At 41.6% G+C, this 19,504-nt stretch overlaps 1 protein-coding gene across 1 annotated transcript in view; it reads left to right on the forward strand.

The window, feature by feature from the left end:
* The window catches only part of LOC124722575 (trichohyalin-like), a 156,597-nt gene extending 153,490 nt beyond the window's left edge, over window positions 1-3,107 (forward strand). The window contains exon 5 of the mRNA XM_047247714.1: window positions 2,850-3,107. Coding sequence (XP_047103670.1) covers window positions 2,850-3,107 — 258 coding nt within the window. The remainder of the gene's footprint in view (window positions 1-2,849) is intronic.
* Window positions 3,108-19,504: the final 16,397 nt, after the last annotated feature.

The raw sequence follows: 19,504 nt of genomic DNA on the forward strand, positions 1-19,504 counted from the left end.
CATTTCAGTGCACGTCCTGCTGTCGGAGGGTTTTTTAAATTTGCGGAGTAAATCTGATCAGTATTGTGATTTGAGAAAACCTGTGAAATATACTATACCTGAAACGGAAGAGATAAGACTACTGGAGAACTCACCAGAGGGCATATAGCTGACTGCTGTGCCACCTTCCCGTACTAGAGGTATGCATCCTTCTTCTCAAAGTCCGAATTACTTAGAAACTGGATCAGCTGACGACTTTGGATGAACTGTTTACTATTTACAACACAGCTGCTGACTGCCGCCAGGCCATGCCAGCCCTGAAAATTTCCAGTTATCGTTACTTCCGGCGTTAGACTACTGAAACCCACACAATTAGTCTCATTTCGAGTCTGACTGTCTCGACGTGGCAAAAGCGTACTCCTGTTGTTAAATAAACATAATACACCGAACCAATTCAGCAAGCTCCCTTCCTCAGCCCACACTTCGTTCCAGCACTATGAAATGGCGTAACATACTTTTGGATGTCTTCTCGTTATGAAGACCACAAAGATACTGTGAAATCGATCGTAAAGACATAGTGCAGTGCACACGGTACCGTACTTGGCGTTCTATGACATCAAACAACGCTTCATAAAGTTCTGTGTTTGGCTATTGTTGATTGCGTTATGAAGGCTACCTCGGGGAATTTGATTCCGCTACAATTACAATACGCCTTATAGGCAGCTTGACAACAATATTTCGAATAACCCAATAAAGGAAGGAAAGGCACACTTAAGATAGTGTGTGTCAGAGGATAGGTTGTGAGAGAAAGGGGGGGGGGGTAGACCTGGGATATAGAGTATGTTTAATATTATGTAAGATTGCTGACGTGACTACCCTTTTTCTTTCTTTTCCCTGAGAGCTATGGGGGGAGGGGGAGGCGGTCCCGGTCCCAGTTTGCCGCTGCTCGATGTCTTTCCACCGTTGACTTGGCGAATGGATCACTGTCGTCTATCTACCACAAAGTCCCTAGTGCGGGCGTGATGAATGGAAAAATCTAGTATTTTTCGTGCCTATCTGACTGCAACGTGTCACAACGTGATGACTATGTATGGTATGGTAGTCTGGAAACGTGCAGTGTTGAGCAACATAGCACACAAAGCTAAAAGGTGGCACTGGAGATAGCTACGATGACAAGACGTGTGTTTAGTGAATCTGCTGCAGCAAGATGATTTAGAGCCATAAATGACCACCTCTTTCGGGGTACGTTAAATGACATATTTCAGCAGGACGTCGTTCAGCCACATATTTAGAGGAATATACAAGCCCACTGCGTTGAACAACGATTACCATTGTTTCCGCCGGCCGTGGTGGCTGAGCGGTTCTAGGCGCTACAGACTGGAACCGCTCGACCGCTAAGGTTACAGGTTCGAATCCTGCCTCGGACATGAATGTGTGTGATGTCCTTAGGTTAGTTAGGTTTAAGTAGTTCTAAGTTCTAGGGGACTGATGACTACAGAAGTTAAGTCCCATAGTTCTCAGAACCATTTGAACCATTGTTTCTCTAACTTGAACGTTCTCGTGATATGCCCCATCAGACGTGTCTGGGATATGGTTAGTTGGGAACTTGTCTTCCCGAATCTTCCAGTAACTCAAGTTAATGCTTCATAGGCGCACATACAGCTTTTAGAGGTGTTTCCAGACTCATATTTAGTGCATATGTGATTCCATATTACGATGCTTAGAGGCTCTGATCGCGTCGCATACCTATTCAGGCTCCTTATAGAGTACAGAAAGCATGACATTAAATAATTAATGTATCATCTCACAATGGCACAGGCTTTGTCGATACAATACAATGAAAATAAACATCTCAAATATACAGACATGTAGAATGCATAAGGATGTTTTTCTAGTATATGAAAAGTGGTCGACTGTGACCTTTCTGAAGGAACCATCCCGGCATTTACTTGAAATGGTTTAGGAAAACCAGAGAAACCTAAGACAGGATGGGCAAACAGAGCCACCTTCATCCACCCGAATAAAATAGCAGGGTTGTTATAATGAAAGTACACCTATTCACAGAGGTCTTTCGTGGGTTGTAATTGCCGTATGGCAGCAGACTTTGGTAGCTATTCTGATGCGTTAATGTGGACCCGATTTTCGCTGGAAAAAAAATTAGTCCGAAATTTCAGCACCTTACCGACGTCTCTGGTGCTCATATTGAACTAATGGTGTAAGTTTCGGTTTAGAATGTCAGTATTATGCCTTTCTCATTTGTCATACCTTTTCTGACCACATCCCATTCCTAATCCATCACATCTGGAAACATTTCTATTCCAATCTTGGATTAACAGCGGAAAATTTGCTAATGGTAGCTAAAATTGAATTAATTTTTTTTCCAGCTTAAATCGGTTCCGTATCAATTCGTTAGAATAGCTACCAAATTTCGCTGTCATATCATAATTACAGCCCACGCTGGACCTCTGTGAATAGCTGCACTTCAATTATAAACACGAGGTAGCTGCGCTGCCTCATTCGGTTGGTCCCTATTGTGTATTGGATTATATACAATTTACTGAAGATAATTTATAACACCAAAAAGAAGCTTTTGGTGTTTCTTCGCATGTCTCCATACTATCAGTGCACTCATCTTGAAAACGCAATCGTGGCTCAAAGGTCAGGAACATACTGCTATGCCCCTTGCACTCCTTTCAGTCTGTTCGGAAATAAATAATTCACTTAATTAGTTTTGGTACCTTCTCGATTATTATATAACTCATCTATGGTGGATAAGTTAATTTTTTGCTGCAGTCATCCACCTTGGCATGTCGGTTATTAGAAACATTAATGTGGTTATATGCTGACGTCATGCGGAGTTTTTGTGGCAGGCTGTGCAGTACGACGACGCTCGCTGCAGTACTGAATCTGAAGCGAGCAACTCAGACAGCCTGCAACTCCCCTTGTCGAAGCGCTGGAAGTATGAACTGCTACCGACCTCAGACAGTTCGCCCACCGCCATCAGGGCCAAGCTAACGCGGAGCGCACAAGCCTATGACGATTCCAACGACGATGACAGGTCTCTGCAGGAAGAAAACGATTTCAGTGAAGATGCAGAGGATGCGTTATGTCAGCAAGATGGCCCATAAAATGCAAACAATCTGTAACATTAATATAGTCTTAAGATGTTAATGTATTTGTATATGCTGATGTCTAGCAGAACTTTGACATAGCAACAGCGTTCGTCAGATATTAGAGTATTTTAATAGTACTTGTCATTCAATAGTATTTAATTTTTCTCATTTATTAGTATGTAATTTTATAGTTCAGTGTAATAAGTGAGACGTTTGTTCTGTAGTTGATGGCCAGACCCGGTATGATTGTTGACATGTGTCAGATACATATTTGCAGTTGAAATTTTAAAATGGTTATTAAGATAATACTAAGGTATTAAATATGTTAATACAGAAATCAGGAACTCCAGAAATAAAAGCTTGATGTCCGTTTCCTAGGTACAATAAAAGATAACTCTCTGAACCTTTCATATAGCTTTCAACTCTCCCTCTCCCCCCTCCCCCCCCTCCCCCCTCCCAGCACCCCCCCTCCCCCCCTCCCCCCTCCCCCCTCCCCCCTCCACCCCCTCCACCCCTCCACCCCTCCTTCAGAAGCTCAGTAATATCCTCCTTCCAATCTGTAGCCCCAGAACTTTGGAGCGTTACCCTATTTAGTGATTCCTGTTCATGTGTGCTACATCAACTGTTGGTACGACTGTTATACAGAACTGAATACTGTGTTTTTTTTATTTTAGGGACAGTCCGTTTTCTGAAAACAACTTACTAATTCTCCAAACAATGTCATTGTCATTAATAACCTCTTCTGTTCTTTTCTCCCTAATGTGATTTATTACAACACCAGTACCATCTGCAAAAAGTACCAGACTGTAGCGCCTACAACCGCGCGGCCACCCCGACCGGCCTTAAAATCAACTGTGGCTAAATTCACTGAAGGAATGTCAATGTTTGATGCAATTCGGGCTAAATTCAGAGAATATAGAAAAGAATTATTTGGACAATACTGTAAACCTGAATGATCATGTGCTCTACTAAAAAACTGTGTGTGCGTGTAGGGCGGTATCTGAGACAGGGAGGGGGTCGCAGCAACACCTCTCGAAGTGAGCTCAGTTCGTGCGGGAGCCAGGGCACCTAATTGTATTAAAGGCAGCCAACAATTACTATAAGAGATTTGTTATCTTTACAGGCAGCTAAATCTACTAACTTTTTACAATTGCGGTTCTGTTTATTAAACCACTTCGAATGGCTGGTCCACGCTCGACAAAGATTACATGTGGACCTGTTAATGTCGTTTTCTTCACTGCACCTGAAGTGCAATAGTACTATTTCTTCCTCATAAGTGTAGGGTAAATATTGTAGTTATAAATCGAAGCTTACACACGAAATATGCCACAAGACTTGATAGTCTCGATTTCTCCGTTAAATGAATAAAACTATAGACAGGTAAGTTTCCGTTTGATACACAGGTTCTTTTTGGTAACACTACTATTCAATTCGACTACAGTAGTAGGCGGAATGTCTTGACAAGCTGAAGCTTGTGAAAGTACAGAGTGGGGCAAATAAAAGTGGCTTTGAGAACAGAGCTCCAGGCTTTAAAGAAACACAGCAGAGGAAAGGAAATACTGTAGATGATACTAGATGTTGAAAGTGACCAGCATTCATCTCTTGGCACGTCTGGTCCCTGGTCAGCAAGTTGCTGAAGGTGTATCGAAGCTGGACTGCTGGAATTGCTGCGATCTCATCCGAAATGTTCTGCTCAAGTTCTTGAATGCCATGATGCCATACACCTTACATTTGAGGGTTCGCCACTCAATTTAATCACACACTAACAGATCATGTGACCTGGGTGGCCAGTTAGGACCGCGACCGCCGGCCGGAAAGGCCGTGCGGTTCTAGGCACTACAGTCTGGAGCCGCGAGACCGCTACGGTCGCAGGTTCGAATCCTGCCTCGGGCATGGATGTGTGTGATGTCCTTAGGTTCGTTAGGTTTAAGTAGTTCTAAGTCTAGGGGACTGATGATCTCAGAAGCGGAGTCCCATAGTGCTCAGAAGCCATTCGAACCATTTAGGGCCGCGACCAGACTGCGGGCCAAGTGGGTTGTTATGGTATGACTCCGAAGCATTTTCTGGTGATTTGCAGCCATATTTTCTTGTGTGTGGGCACGTTTCGGAATTTCTTTGACTTTTTCAAAGCAGATCCTGTCTGACGCCATTTTCGGACTAAACATTGCATGGCCCCCATTGATGGCACTTTGACAACATTAAACTTCCCAGCAAACAACTGAGCACACCGTTTCCACGACTTCGTTGTCACATAACGTTCCACAATGAACACCTGCAGTTCCATTGTGAGTACCATCGTCCACTTCGCACTGCTCCACTCACAAAACCACAGTCCTGAACCGGTGTGGATCACGTGATGGGTGTACATGTGGTGTCTGCGTCACGGGGTGTGGTTATATGCATACATTTGTGTCCAAAGGCATCCACTCGTTTGGGTCACTTTAATTTGCCCCACGTCGTAATGAGTTAATACTTCAGCGATCACCGACTCAGTAGACCCTGATAAGCAGAAACACTGCCCACTGCGACGTTGGATGCCGCCTGGTGGTGTTGCAGGCACGAGACGTGGTAACAAAAGTATGTAAGCGGAGCAGACACATACGAGGATCATCCTAGCGAAAATATGGGATGGAAAAGGAGAATTCCAATGAGGTAAGGGACTTTGACAAAAAGGAATTATTATGCAGAACCTGTGAACGAGTATCTCGAAAACGGCGAAGCTGGTCGAATGTTCATTTGCTACGGTCGTGAGCGTCCACGAAACGAGGTAGAAAGACAGTGAAACTCACATTAGGCGCTAAATGGCTGGACGTCAACGACTCTTCACAGAATGTGGGGTTCGAAGGCCTGTCAGTTCTGCAAAATAGGATACATGTTGGTCTGTGACATCTCTGCCGAAAGAGCACAATGCTGGTGCACACACAAGTGTTTCTGAGCACGCCGTTCGTGGTACATTGTTAAACATGGAGCTCTGCAGAAGTCCACCCGTACGTGCTTACATGCTGTCCCAAAGACATGGTCAGTTAAGACTGCAGCTGGCACTGGACCATTGGTATTCGACTATCGATCAATGGAAACATGTCGGCTGTTAGGGTCAATCATAGTTTTGCTTCGCTAGGTCGATGTTCGTCTCAACAAACTCCGTCGTCGAGGTGAACGGTGGCTCGAAACGTTTAGCGCGCCACAGGCGCAGGCTGATGGGAGGAGTGTTACGCTATAGGAGACATTCTCCTGCGCTTGCTTGGGACCTGTGGTATAGCCTGCGTCACATAGAGCGGCGCTTCTGCGCATCGAGGCGGAGCGACAGGTTGGTTGGTTGGTTGGTTGGTTGGTTGTTTTGGGGAAGGAGACCAGACAGCGAGGTCATTGGTCTCATCGGATTAGGGAAGGACGGGGAAGGAAGTCGGCCGTGCCCTTTGAAAGGAACCATCCCGGCATTTGCCTGGAGCGAATTAGGGAAATCACGGAAAACCTAAACAGGATGGCCGGACGCGGGATTGAACCGTCGTCCTCCCGAATGCGAGTCCAGTGTCTAACCACAGCGCCACCTCGCTCGGTGGCGGAGCGACAGGAAGACGTGGAGAGGATGAGGTCTGCGCGTACATGGCGTCAGTGTGTGGGCAAACGAAGTCCGTGCTGCCGAACTATGTTGCTGCAGACAAGTCAGTTTCATTTGCTTTTGGTACATCCGTTCATATCTATGAGGGGAATAATACATTTTAAGACTGATTTTGATCAATCATATACATGAGAGAAATCTTACTTCACGTTCTGGCATTGTCCAATGCTACACAGCAATTGTCTGTCTGAAATGAGTAGGTGAGAACAGCTGACATTTTTCTCAAAATGACTTTTCGAAGGACAATATCATCGAAAATTGCGGCAACAATTACTATTTATTGCGATTTGCACTGTATTATGAGTAAAAATGTCATACACAACGAATTTAACTTGAACTCAAACCGAAATCATTGTTTGCTTCACAACTGCTTCTACACCACATAACATTTTTCATGTATATAATGCATGTGTGTGGTTGTGTTTGACTGTAGTTCAATGAAAATCATTGTGCGTAAAAAGTTATTACTGGTAACAAAGACTACTGCAAAATACTATCATAAAAATTATCATTGTTATATTTTCGGGTGTCAGTAGGCATTATGGATGTAAACCAACTCGTTCGACATTACACTGAGGTCTCCATTCATGATCCATTGAAAAAGCAAACAATTAACCATCTTCTGTGAATAACTCGTCAGTATGCTGACCGGTGACGTCGAAATCCACCAATATCTCGACAGGTAACCCTCCCATTCATTTTAAGACATTTTCCATTTCGTGCCTTGAAAGTGACATGGGTTTACTTGTCCAACCGCATAAAAGAGAATGTAACACGCTGGGGAAAGCATAACTTCTCTTTTGGCGATGTGTTGAACGTTATAGTCGGAATACTTCATAGGCTACAAATTCCTAATCAATAACATCTAGGAAGTTCTCATATACTATGTATGCAATCGATATGTTAAAAAGCACATTTTTTCAGCCGTGAGTCTTTAAAACTAGGCGCTATTATTACTTAACTTTGTTCTAGAGTTTTTATTGTAATATCTTCAGTGCTATCAGAGTCTATGTCCGAACCATCTGAGTCTAAACTGAGGATTACAGATTCAAGGCTTATAGCCATCTTCATTTCCCTATTAAAGTCTTCTTCCTGAAGCTTTTCAGCGTGCCGCACACAGTGTGTCCACGCTGAAGAGCGATTTGTCTGTTGCTTCATGCACAAGCCTTTCAGTGTCTGTTATCTTGAATCTTTTGTTGTTTTCATCCAAATTCTATCGGTTTATATTGACAATGATGTGTGGATAAATGCAAAAGTGTATGACCACATTCATGTGCGGTTAAAAACCACAAGCTGCAGGAGTTCGCCACGAGTCAGGCTTATACCGTGCTGGAAATTGTTGTTTTTCAGCCAGAGCGCAATACCCGCTTTCCTGGTTTTTGTACTTTGTTTTATCTGTAACAGGTGAATGGTAATGGGCATAGCACGTTACAATGACCGACTTCAAACCAGAACAAATTCAAAAGGAGAGACAGCATGCGGAGTAATTACCCAAGAACATTTTCCTAAGGGAACTTTTCCAGCAGGTATTCATGGAATGATTCTGACTCACCCATGTTTCATCAAGGTAACAAGGTACCTCCTCATGCATCGTGCATCTTTAAAAGGGCTGTGGTTCGTGCTGCAACTGTGTCACTTCATTCAGTCAAAACACTCTTCTTAACATATTTGCACTGACAAAGCACTACCTTTGAAGCCAATTTCCTCATGCACAATTGTAACAAGTTTTGGTGATATCTGCTATTGCCTACTTACATACATTTCAAACAAGCGGCGCTTTAAAATGTCGTTGTTTAAACCACTTGTGTTAAAAGTGTCTCGCGATTTCGATGGTTTCCAGGCGACACGAAAACAAAATTTCCTGGGGTTTCTACAGTTCTGACACTCCCGTTTACTATTCTTTGTATAGTCCCCCTACCGACACGTGCTTCTGCAGTTCGTTCTTGAGTCTTCAAACTGTCAAAAAATAGTTTCGCTTTCAGATTCACATTTGAAAAAGTTACAAATGCGGAACATCAACCACCTCAACTGCTTGTGAAGCATATAAACCTACATGATTACTCTGCAAGTCACAATTAAGTGCCTGGCAGAGGGTTCATCAACTACATTCAAGCAATTCCTCTACCGTTGCACACTCGAACAGTATGCGGGAAAAACGAAGACTTACATCTTTCCGTGCGAACTCTGTTTTCACTCATATTATTACGATGTTTATTGCTCATATGTAGGTGGGCGACAAAAAAATATTGACTGATATTTCATGAGCTGAGCCTCCAGCAACGAAATACGTCCTTGTTTTGATGATTGTCACCTCACTTCGCGTATCGTATCCACTACACTCTCCCCTATTTCGCGATGGTACTAAACGAGCTGCCCTTCTTCGAATTTTTTCGATGTCCTCCGTCAATCCTATCTGATGCGGACCCCACAATGGACAGCAATACTCGAGAAGAGGGCGGGTAGGTGTTGTGTAGGCAGTCGCTCTAGTAGACCTGTTGCATTGCATAAGTGTTGTGCCAATAAATCGCTGTCTTTGGTTTGCTTTCCACAACATCTATGTGATCGCTCCAATTATGATACTCGTAATTGTAATCCGTAAGTATTACCTTAAATTTACAACCTTCAGATTTGTGTGTTTTGTCCTGTAATCGAGATTTAGCGTATTTCTTTTAGCACTCCTGCGGATGACTTCACAATTTTCATTGTTTTCGCACCATACAGATATCTTATGTAAATCGCTTTGCCATGTCTTCTGATCATCACATGACTTTATAAGACTGCAAATCACAACAGCATCTGCAAACAATCTAGGAGGGCTGCTCAGATTGTCTCCTAAATCGTTTATGTACATCAGGAACACCAAAGACCCCATAACACTTCCTTTGGGAACGCCAGATATTCTGTTTAAGTCGATGATGTCCCATCGATTACCACGTATTGTGATCTTTCTGACAGGAAATCAAGACTCCGATCGCACAACTGAAACGACACTCCATAGGCAAGCAATTTGGTTAGAAAGTCGGTTGTGAGGAACTTCACGTTTGTTACTTCACCTGAAATATTCATTTGGAAATCGCACTAAAGCTTTTACAGATACACATTGACAACTATACTGCTACAAGAAAGTAACACCGACGACTGAGCGAATAATTCGGTCGCTCTGTGAATGAAACTGCTCTGTCGCGAAGTACAGCAACAGCTCAGCATGCAGGGGAGAGATTCACCCAGTCTAGGTTGTAGCTCGCGGCTAACGGCTCGGAGGCAGAAAGACTCATTGGCTGCTAGCAGCTAGTGGAGAGAATGCGCAGAACGGCCGAAAATCTGGTTGCCTTTTTACATGATGTAAACTATAGTAATCGAAGATGCGCTGACAGCTGTGAACCACCTGCAGACCTTCATGCTTCATGTCTTCTGCGACAGCAATGTCCTCTTACAGCACTAGAATCGTCCGCGTCTCGGAGCTAGAATCGTGCTGCAGTGGTGTGAGGAGCATTAAAGTAAACTCACGTTGCTGTCTCGGCGACCAAATTCGCCTGATGTAAATCCTATGGGCCCATCTGGGTCCCTATGGGGCGCCATTACAGCGTACGCAAATCAGCGACCCGTTAATTACGTGAATTACATGACCTATGCATAGAAATTTAATGCAACACAGTTCCAGAAACTTACAAACTGTTGGATCCCTGAAATGAAGAATCAATGACGTTATTCGTTCCAAAGATGGATAATTTCGAATATTTAACGTAAATGTTCACAGAAGGCAGTGAATGACATGTATCCTCATCGCAGTTGTTTCGATCTCTTGATACCTACACCCTAATCCTGTTACTACAGAGAGCAGACCTAGGAAGGAGAGCCAATTTCCTGAAAGCACAGGATGTGATTGTAGACATGTAGATGATAGTTTACGTTTGGTGCATTGGTTCCATTCGTGAACTCACTCTCCACTAACTTGACTGGTCTGACACTTACGCACTATGGCAAGGGAGGAATGCAGGCATTTATGCGCTGCTACACTTGGTCCATATTTACCCTGTTGTGCAAATGCTCAACATATTCAAAGTACGCTCTTGTTACATATGGATACCAATGGCACAATCTATGACAACTAATAATGCACAATACAGGTGTTAGGTGTAAAAATACTTGAATCTTTTAGATATATGTTCGTATTCCATGAAGTTAATTCTAGTGCTGCCTCATCGTACGTTTCTACGATAGAGACCTTACGAGCAAGCATGTATGTTAGAGTACGAGATCAGTCATACTCATCCGTTATCTTCACTATATATTACACCATACCACTAACATTGTCTGAATTGTACCATAAATATTGACTTTAAGCACTAACATTTTACGCGCTTTTTTCTTCTATTACCACATCAGTCACACTCTGGTGATGGCAAGTAGATTTAAACTGGTTAATGTGGGTCTGTCACGTTATAAGTATTGGTAAAAAGCAGTAGTTTTGTGGATCTTGCCTTAGGCTCGGTAAGCTGTGGTAGTTCCACCTGTGGACGGCATCAGGCCAGGAGGACGTCTGGTGGACAGTAGTTGCTGATGCGGCTGCTGTGGTTCAGATGGGAACTTCTGCTTGCCCTCATGTGTAACAACGACAACAACAACGACAACACGAAGTATTAAGTACAGTGAAACACGAACCTAGTAATACTAAAGTAATAATTGTAATAGTAATAATAATAGTAATAATAATAGTAATAATAGAGATAGATCAATACTTACAAATAGCCTTCTTCTTCCCAGCTGATGGCTGTTGCTGCTGTACTTTGCACTGTATGGATGCACAAATTAGAAAGGACGGCACACATGAAATCTAACTACAAAAATTCAAAAATTGCTATTGCTTGAAGGGTGGGGGCTAAGCTTGCACGCCATTGGTACCCGCGGGGGCGGCGGGGGGCGGCGGCGACATTGGTTGGAGGGGAGAGGAGAAGGGATGTTGTCATAGCATGAGTGCTGGATACTGGCGTCAGCAATTCTGGGAAATGCTGATGCTGCCCTCATCAATTCCCAGAATGCTGCTGCTGATGCCAGCGAATTTCTGGCTTGTTCTCTCCTTGATTCAGTACAGACGGTCTCTAAGATTTTGGAATGGCTTTCCTTCAACCCTACAGTGCATGGTATTGCCAACTGGGCGCATTTATTCCTTCAATCACAGCTAGCACTGAATAGTGCCAAGTCACAACATTATACAACCAGTATGTTTATGTGGCTATCTGCTGTTAGATAGCATGGATATGAATTTCTCTACCATAAGTAGACAAATGCAGATGCTCCACCTATGACAAAATTGTTGGCATTGTATCCTTTACTTCTACTTAACCTGTACAGAAGTTTCTCGCTACAAAAGAAAGTTAAAGCTACACCAATGCGTTACTTGCCCAGATAAATGCGGATTCACAACGTGAATATGGTGACCTAATGGACAGCCTAGTAGGGCAGGGTAAAATAGTTGTGCGAACCACGCGACAATCATTAAGTCTTTCTTACAGGACATGAGTTATGGATTTACTAGTAAGCAAAACGGGTGAGACAATGAAGCTCAAAGAATTCTGAGCTGAAGGTGTTCAGTGTACAACTTAGTGTATAAGACTTCCAGCATGTCCACCTGGTAGTACCATTCCACCACTATTAAACAAATGTTAGAGGCAGTCTTCGTGTGATCTTCCAAAAGATCTGTGTTAAGATAGAACTGACAATTGGCTATCACACGAAACCGGCAACTTACGTAACATACATACTTGTAAAGTATTTTCTAGAATGCAGTACATTATGGTATGTTCCCTGGTTTCAATAAAATCAATAACAAGAGCATTTAATTAGGAATTGCCAGGAATCTTTAACTAGAATAAATGCTGAGTAGGTAATCGTTTATATAGTGTAATAATGGTTATTAAAGCAAACACAGGTACTTAAATTGTTCCAAAGAGCAAACTTCATACCTTAGTATACGATAAAAATAACTTTCCTGCGTCGATTCGTAACTTACGTTATCAAGCGAAGGTGCTTCAGGTCAAGTACCTAATTCAGTTCTTGGCATTAGACTTTTTTTTTTCTCTCCTTCCACAGCAGCAGCCAAATGAAAAGCAGGCCATGTTTCGTCTTTTTTCTGGCGATGAAAATGTTTTTCTCAGTAAAAGGCACTGCTCAAGTTACAAGCGTAATACTATGGTGATGTGTATACACGGGTAAAGTAGAAGCAAATAGGAGCTGGCTACTGCTGTATGTTGTTTCTGATATCTTCTGTACACGTGTTCCGCTTTATAGAGAACCATCGAAACTCAGTGATAAAATAAATGAGTGATGCAAAAGGCTATTGTTGGTAATTATCATTCAGTCATCATTCCGTCCTCCAGGGACGAAATATAAAGGGCAGTCAAATGAAAACCAGACGGATGGAATACAATAAAGTGTTCTTTTTATTACTTCAAAATAAATTGTTATTGTTAATACATTTATCGCACTGTAAAACTAGATGGTCAGTGCCTTCGTTGAAAAACGTTTGTAGTTGACTGCGGAAAAATGATTGCACCAAGGCGGGCACGTCATCGTCCGAAGCAAATCGACGACCACAACTGTCTTTCCCCAGGGCTCCAGAACTATGGAGATCGCATGAGGAGCAGTCAGAAATCTATGGAAGTTGTGCGGTGGCGGCTTCTAGGTATACATTCTGGGTGTTCACAAATTTTTTAAGTTCAGATAAATATGAGTGTACGAAATTAATAGCATCTGCTGTATAACAGTTACGCTTATCAACATATTTATACGACTTCAACCTCTGTCGATGATGATGATGATGATGATGATATGCATAACTTGTCTGAAAAAAGTATTTTTTTCCAAATGTGCAAGGCCCCTAATTGCGATGTACCCGTACAACGTAGGCTTATTATACACTTCCTTGTTAAGTGCTCGCTTGTAGTCAGGCTTATTTGATTTCGTCACTTTCTCAGATAACGGATCTGGTCTGGAAGGCCCTACTTCCTTCGCAGCTAACTTTTCCTGGTAATTTTCTTTTCTGTTAGCGCTTAATACAGGTTCAGCATAGTTCAGTTTGATACGACAGAGGAAAGCTGCAATTCCTTCGCATCAAACAACAAACACCAAACTGCCGTTTGCAGAATTTATTAAATTTAAGGAGTTCTATCTAACATCAAGGTAACTTGATTAGAATACAAACGAGGCGGCCATCCTGATTTAGGTTTTCCGTGATTTCCCTAAATCGCTCCAGGCAAATGCCGGGATGGTTTCTTTGAAAAGGGCACGGCCGACTTCCTTACCCATCCTTCCCTAACCCGATGAGACCGATGACCTCGCTGTCTGGTGTCCTTCCCCAAACAACCCAAACCCAACCCAAATTAGGCGGTGAGAGGCATGGGGGCCAGAAGCAAAACGTCCTCGACGCCTCATGCTTAAGCGAATATCAGAGAAACCAGTGAGAAAGACTGTAAGTAGGCTGTTTAGGTTTTTATGTTGGTAACGCCACGTAGCGCTCTGTATGAAAATCACTGACTGTGATGTGTGCAGTCTGTGGCTGGTTAGAACTGTTAGAATATTCGCTATTGTAGTGTTGGGCAGTTGGATGTGAATAGCGCGTAGCGTTGCGCAGTTGGAGGTGAGCCGCCAGCTGTGGTGGATGTGGGGAGAGAGATGGCAGAATTTTAATAGCGGACGATTTGGACGTGTGTCTGCCAGAAAGAGTAAATTTGTAATACTGGATATCATGAACTGAGATAAATATATATCACTTTTGAACATTAAAATCTTTCTTTTGCTAGCTATGCCTATCAGTAGTTAGTGCCTTCAGTAATTAGAATCTTTTATTTGGCTGGCAGTATTGGCGCTCGCTGTATTGCAGTAGTTCGACTAACGAAGATTTTTGTGAGGTAAGTGATTCATGAAAGGTATAGGTTATTGTTAGTCAGGGCCATTCTTTTGTAGGGATTACTGAAAGTCAGATTGCGTTGCGCTAAAAATATTGTGTGTCAGTTTAGTGATGATCAGAATAAGTAAAGAGAGAAATGTCCGAGTACGTTCAGTTTTACTCAGATGTTTGAAAATCAAATAACGTAAGACGTTTATCAGCACAGTAATTCATAAATTTTTCAAAGGGGATGTTTCATATGTCAACCCTTAGGCGAGGATACCTCACTGGAATCTTCTGATTTTTTTTTCTTGTACTTTGTGTAATTAGCGTAGCTATCGTTTATTGCTAGCGCAGAATTATAGAGAGAATTTCCTTTGTAGTTGTAGATTTTCATTGTTGTACAGTGAATCAGTTGTGGCATGCATGTAGGTTTGCACCAAGTATTTGGCAGCTGCGCTTGCAATTAACGAGATATTATTTTCAGTGTAATGCTAATGTTTTTTCTTGTTTTTGCTCTTCAAATTGTGCTTTTCTTGTTATGTGAAATACGTGACAATTATGGCGTCTGAGAAACGTAACACTAGGCTCCAAAGTAAATTAAGAAATGACAGTGACGACGATTGTAGCTTATCAGCACCACCGTGTAATGAATTAACAGACATTCAACGTAGCAATTTGGCAATTGTGCATAGGGAAATGGAGCGGACGGCAAATAATGCTGTAGACAGTGAAACAATTAGTGAACAGGGAAGCATTATCGATCGATGGGTCGGCAACAGCTCGCCTCAGGAATTCGAAATCACAGGACACAATCTTGCAAATAATGTAGATTCAGGTTTTGGGTCCTCACCGTTTTCTCAAATAAGTCAAGATACATTTTCTGCTTGCCAAAATCTCAATGTTGCCGGTGCAAATGCACTGCCGAAAAGCATAGAGGAACAGATTCCAGACGCTAATAAATTATTATGGCAATTGATGCAACAAATGAAACAAAATCAGAGACAAACACAGCAACAGTTAGACACAATGGAACCAAATCTTCAGAAGTTAGACACAACGCTTGTACAAACACGTGAAGGATTAACTGCTGAGTTACTTAAAATCGAATCAAAGTGTCAAAAAGTCTGTAATGACGTAACAGCCACAAAATAATAATATAGGGTACTTCGGAAATTATGAAAGAAATTGGCAAGGTACACCGAATTTTGAGATGGAACCGCCGAAACGACGTAACAATGACAGACGTGCGACTCGCCGACATGCTGATTTTGACTATATGCTGTTTATTACTACACGTAAATTTAAAACATTTAAGAATTCTGGCAACGACATTCATCCACAAGCTTGGCTTAATCAATTCTCTCATTGTTTTCCTCCCAACTGGTCATTAGAGCACAGATTAGAATTTGTGTGTGGCTGTTTAGAGAATGAACCAGCTATAAGAATGCGATCGGTGATTCACGATTGTCACAGTGAAGGAGAATTTTATCATGCCTTCCTCTCAGCACATTGGTCTCAAGCTACTCAAGACCGAGTAAAACAGTGCACCATAATGATGAAACATTTCGAGCAATCTGAATTTTCCAGTCTTGTGAAATATTTTAAAGACATGTTGCATAAGAATCAGTATCTGTCAAACCCATGCAGCCCCCTCAGAACTCATCCGCATTTGCTTAATCAAATTGCCTGAACATTTACGACATATTATTCGGGCAGGACGTTGCAAAGACCACACAGAAGCTTTTCAGGGTGCGTTACAAGAATTGGAAATTGACACTGACAATCGCGGGACGTGAAAACAGGAACACAACAGTTACAGGTCACATCCATCACAATTCCGCGATGACAGAAATAATAACGGGACACAAGGCTATTCCTACAATGCAAATCGTGACGAAAACAGACACCACCCGTATGACAACCGTTGGCAGAATAATAGTAACAGAGAAAGATCGCATTTCCGTAATAATCAATATGACAGAGATAACCATAGAAACAGACAATATGGAAACCAAAACAATTTTTATCAACGGAGACAGAATAACTTCAGATGCAGCAGTTCAGCGCGCAGTTACGATTCACGGAGAAATTCTCCACCACGTGACCGACAATAAAGAAATTACAGAAACTACCTGCCGGCCGCGGTGGTCTCGCGGTTAAGGCGCTCAGTCCGGAACCGCGCGACTGCTACGGTCGCAGGTTCGAATCCTGCCTCGGGCATGGATGTGTGTGCTGTCCTTAGGTTAGTTAGGTTTAAGTAGTTCTAAGTTCTAGGGGACTGATGACCGTAGATGTTAAGTCCCATAGTACTCAGAGCCATACAGAAACTACCAACATGACGACAGCTGATATAATCTTAACAACAGACCAAAATTTAATCAGAACTGGCGGGATTCAAACAGGGCAGGGCCCTCTCGACAATGTGAATTTGTAGAAGTTAGGTCTTCTAAACCCAATAACGACGCACGCCAACAAAGAGACAGACAATGACTCGCACCTCAGGCAGCCACATGCGCTGGCTGGCTCAGAGAAAAATAACATAGACGCTAACCTTGAGAAAAATTTTAGCATTCCTTACCGACGTATACAACATGATAACTGCTTAGAAGTTGAAACTCTGCATACTAGGAAGGGTAAAGGATTGCACCACATTTCATATGAAAAACCGTTTATTGAGAGATAATTTGCTTTTTAACTTAGTGTTTGATATAAAATTTTTCACTTCACGTTACTAGTACGCTTTGTCACACTTAGAAACTGTTAACATGCAACAATGTTTGGAAGTTAACTATCCAGTCTAGAAACAAGGAACATATTTAAACAGTAATTACGAATGCATTGTTATAGTGAACCGACAACACAGTGTTATTGTGTGTGTACATTCTTGCTTGTTAGTTGCACGATAACGTAATGACTATAAGGCTCACATACTTAGAACATAGACCAGTACTGCTAATGAGATTTTGATGCAACATTTTAGTTTACTTGAAAATACATTCTGGATTTAAAGTGCTTTCTGAGCGATACCAGATGACACAGTGGTTAGTTTATTTGACAGCTACACTATTATATCACGACGCTACTAGTGAATGACACAATTTATATTATTCCTTTTGCGCTGTATCTGTTTTCCATCTGCACGGTTTTTCTGAATTCTTCTGGGATGTAAAACATGTTTTAGTAATAACTTTTGTGGCATAGCTACAATGAGACAGTCTTTTTCGCATCACAACAATACATTACAGTATAGTACTGTCTTGATCACGGTAACGTACGTAATAACTACGATATCTATATGCATAGCATTTCACTTTGTTTATTATGAGGTAAGTACATTGACTTCTACAGAACTTTGCTTATGGACGACGATAATTACGACACTTGGCACATTTTTTACCCTTAAGTAATGACAGAGATTATCTTACAACAAGATGCACAGTTTGGCGCTACAGTACACGTATTTGAGTGATTAATTTTGTACTTAAAACATCTATTTTTAAAGATTTTTGAAATAGAAAGATACAAAGGTTTTCCGTGATACACTTCATTCCATTGCTGTAATCTGTAACACATGAGGGTATAATTACATTAATCCTCAGGGGGTACACGCCTACTTTGTGTACTAAGCGTGGCGAGTGCTAGGAGCCCTAGCTAATATGGTATTTGCTTATACAACTTTACACATTGGTACCATATTTCTGTAACACAGAATTACACAGCTATCTGATCATTTAACTGAGAGAGACAAACATTTTTTTTAATTATGTCAGTGACACATGTTTACGCAATTACACAGCTGGATAACTTCAAACTTCTGAAATTGTTTTTTGTCTGTACTTTGTGAATTGTTCATATTTTTTCGGAACCATTGGATACTATGAGAGCTTTGAATGATGTATTTGGTATGGGATCATGAGTTTTAAAGCATGTTTGAGGTAGAAGACACTATTGCAATGAGCAGAGAATTTTTTGTAGGTTTTGAAATTATTGCAGAAAGGTACGACGTTTTTGAGTTTTGACTGAGGTGTTATGATGTTGTTATTATGATGACGATGAGTATTATGCTGTTGAGGTATGTTTATGATCAATAACCTGATGCTATATGAGGAATCTGATTATGCTCCATACTTATTATGATGAAATATTGAAGAAGTGTCGACGAATATGTATATGTGTAATAAGGTAAGAAATAATGAGTAGTGGTTAGGGACTTTGATTTGTGAAAAAGGATGTTGGAAACCAAGAATTGTACTTTAAGAGTTATGAAATGTGTGTACATGCGTGAATATATCACAACACCGGCGAAAATTTTTTGGACACTTATATTTAAAGGATTTTGTTTCTACACATTTGTAATGCAAATTCTCGACCTGTGAAATTTTTTTATATGAAGCTGTCACTGTAGCGGAAACTGCTCTCGTAAATATTTCGGCAAGAAAGCCAAGTGACCTTGACGTAAAGCGTTGTGGGCACCCAGCTGCGCCAGTCGCCTGAAGAGAAAACCATTAGGTGGAGAAAAAAAGAGGCCATTAACCTCGCTATTGACATTCCTTTGTAGAAAGCATCGCAAATACGAGACGCTCATTACTTGGAAACATATGATTCCTGATTATGACAAGTGTCTTTCCATGAGAGTTGAGAGAATTTCCACTGACTTATGAAATGCCACATGGCTATTGAATGATGTTTTTATGCTTTGCTTTGTACATAGTTGCTTATTTCATTTAATATCTGTATTCCAGCTATGTTGCAGCATTGGTTTTATAAAATAAAATTAAATGCCTTTGCTAAAGTGAACACTTTCTGTCAACAGATCTGTTACATACTAATTTTATGATCCACATTCTTCAAAAAAGGATCACTTGGAAAGGAAAGAACAATAAGAAGGGACTAATTACAGCAACG

Source organism: Schistocerca piceifrons, chromosome X (genome assembly GCF_021461385.2).
Source record: "Schistocerca piceifrons isolate TAMUIC-IGC-003096 chromosome X, iqSchPice1.1, whole genome shotgun sequence".
Taxonomy (NCBI): Eukaryota; Metazoa; Arthropoda; class Insecta; order Orthoptera; family Acrididae; genus Schistocerca; species Schistocerca piceifrons.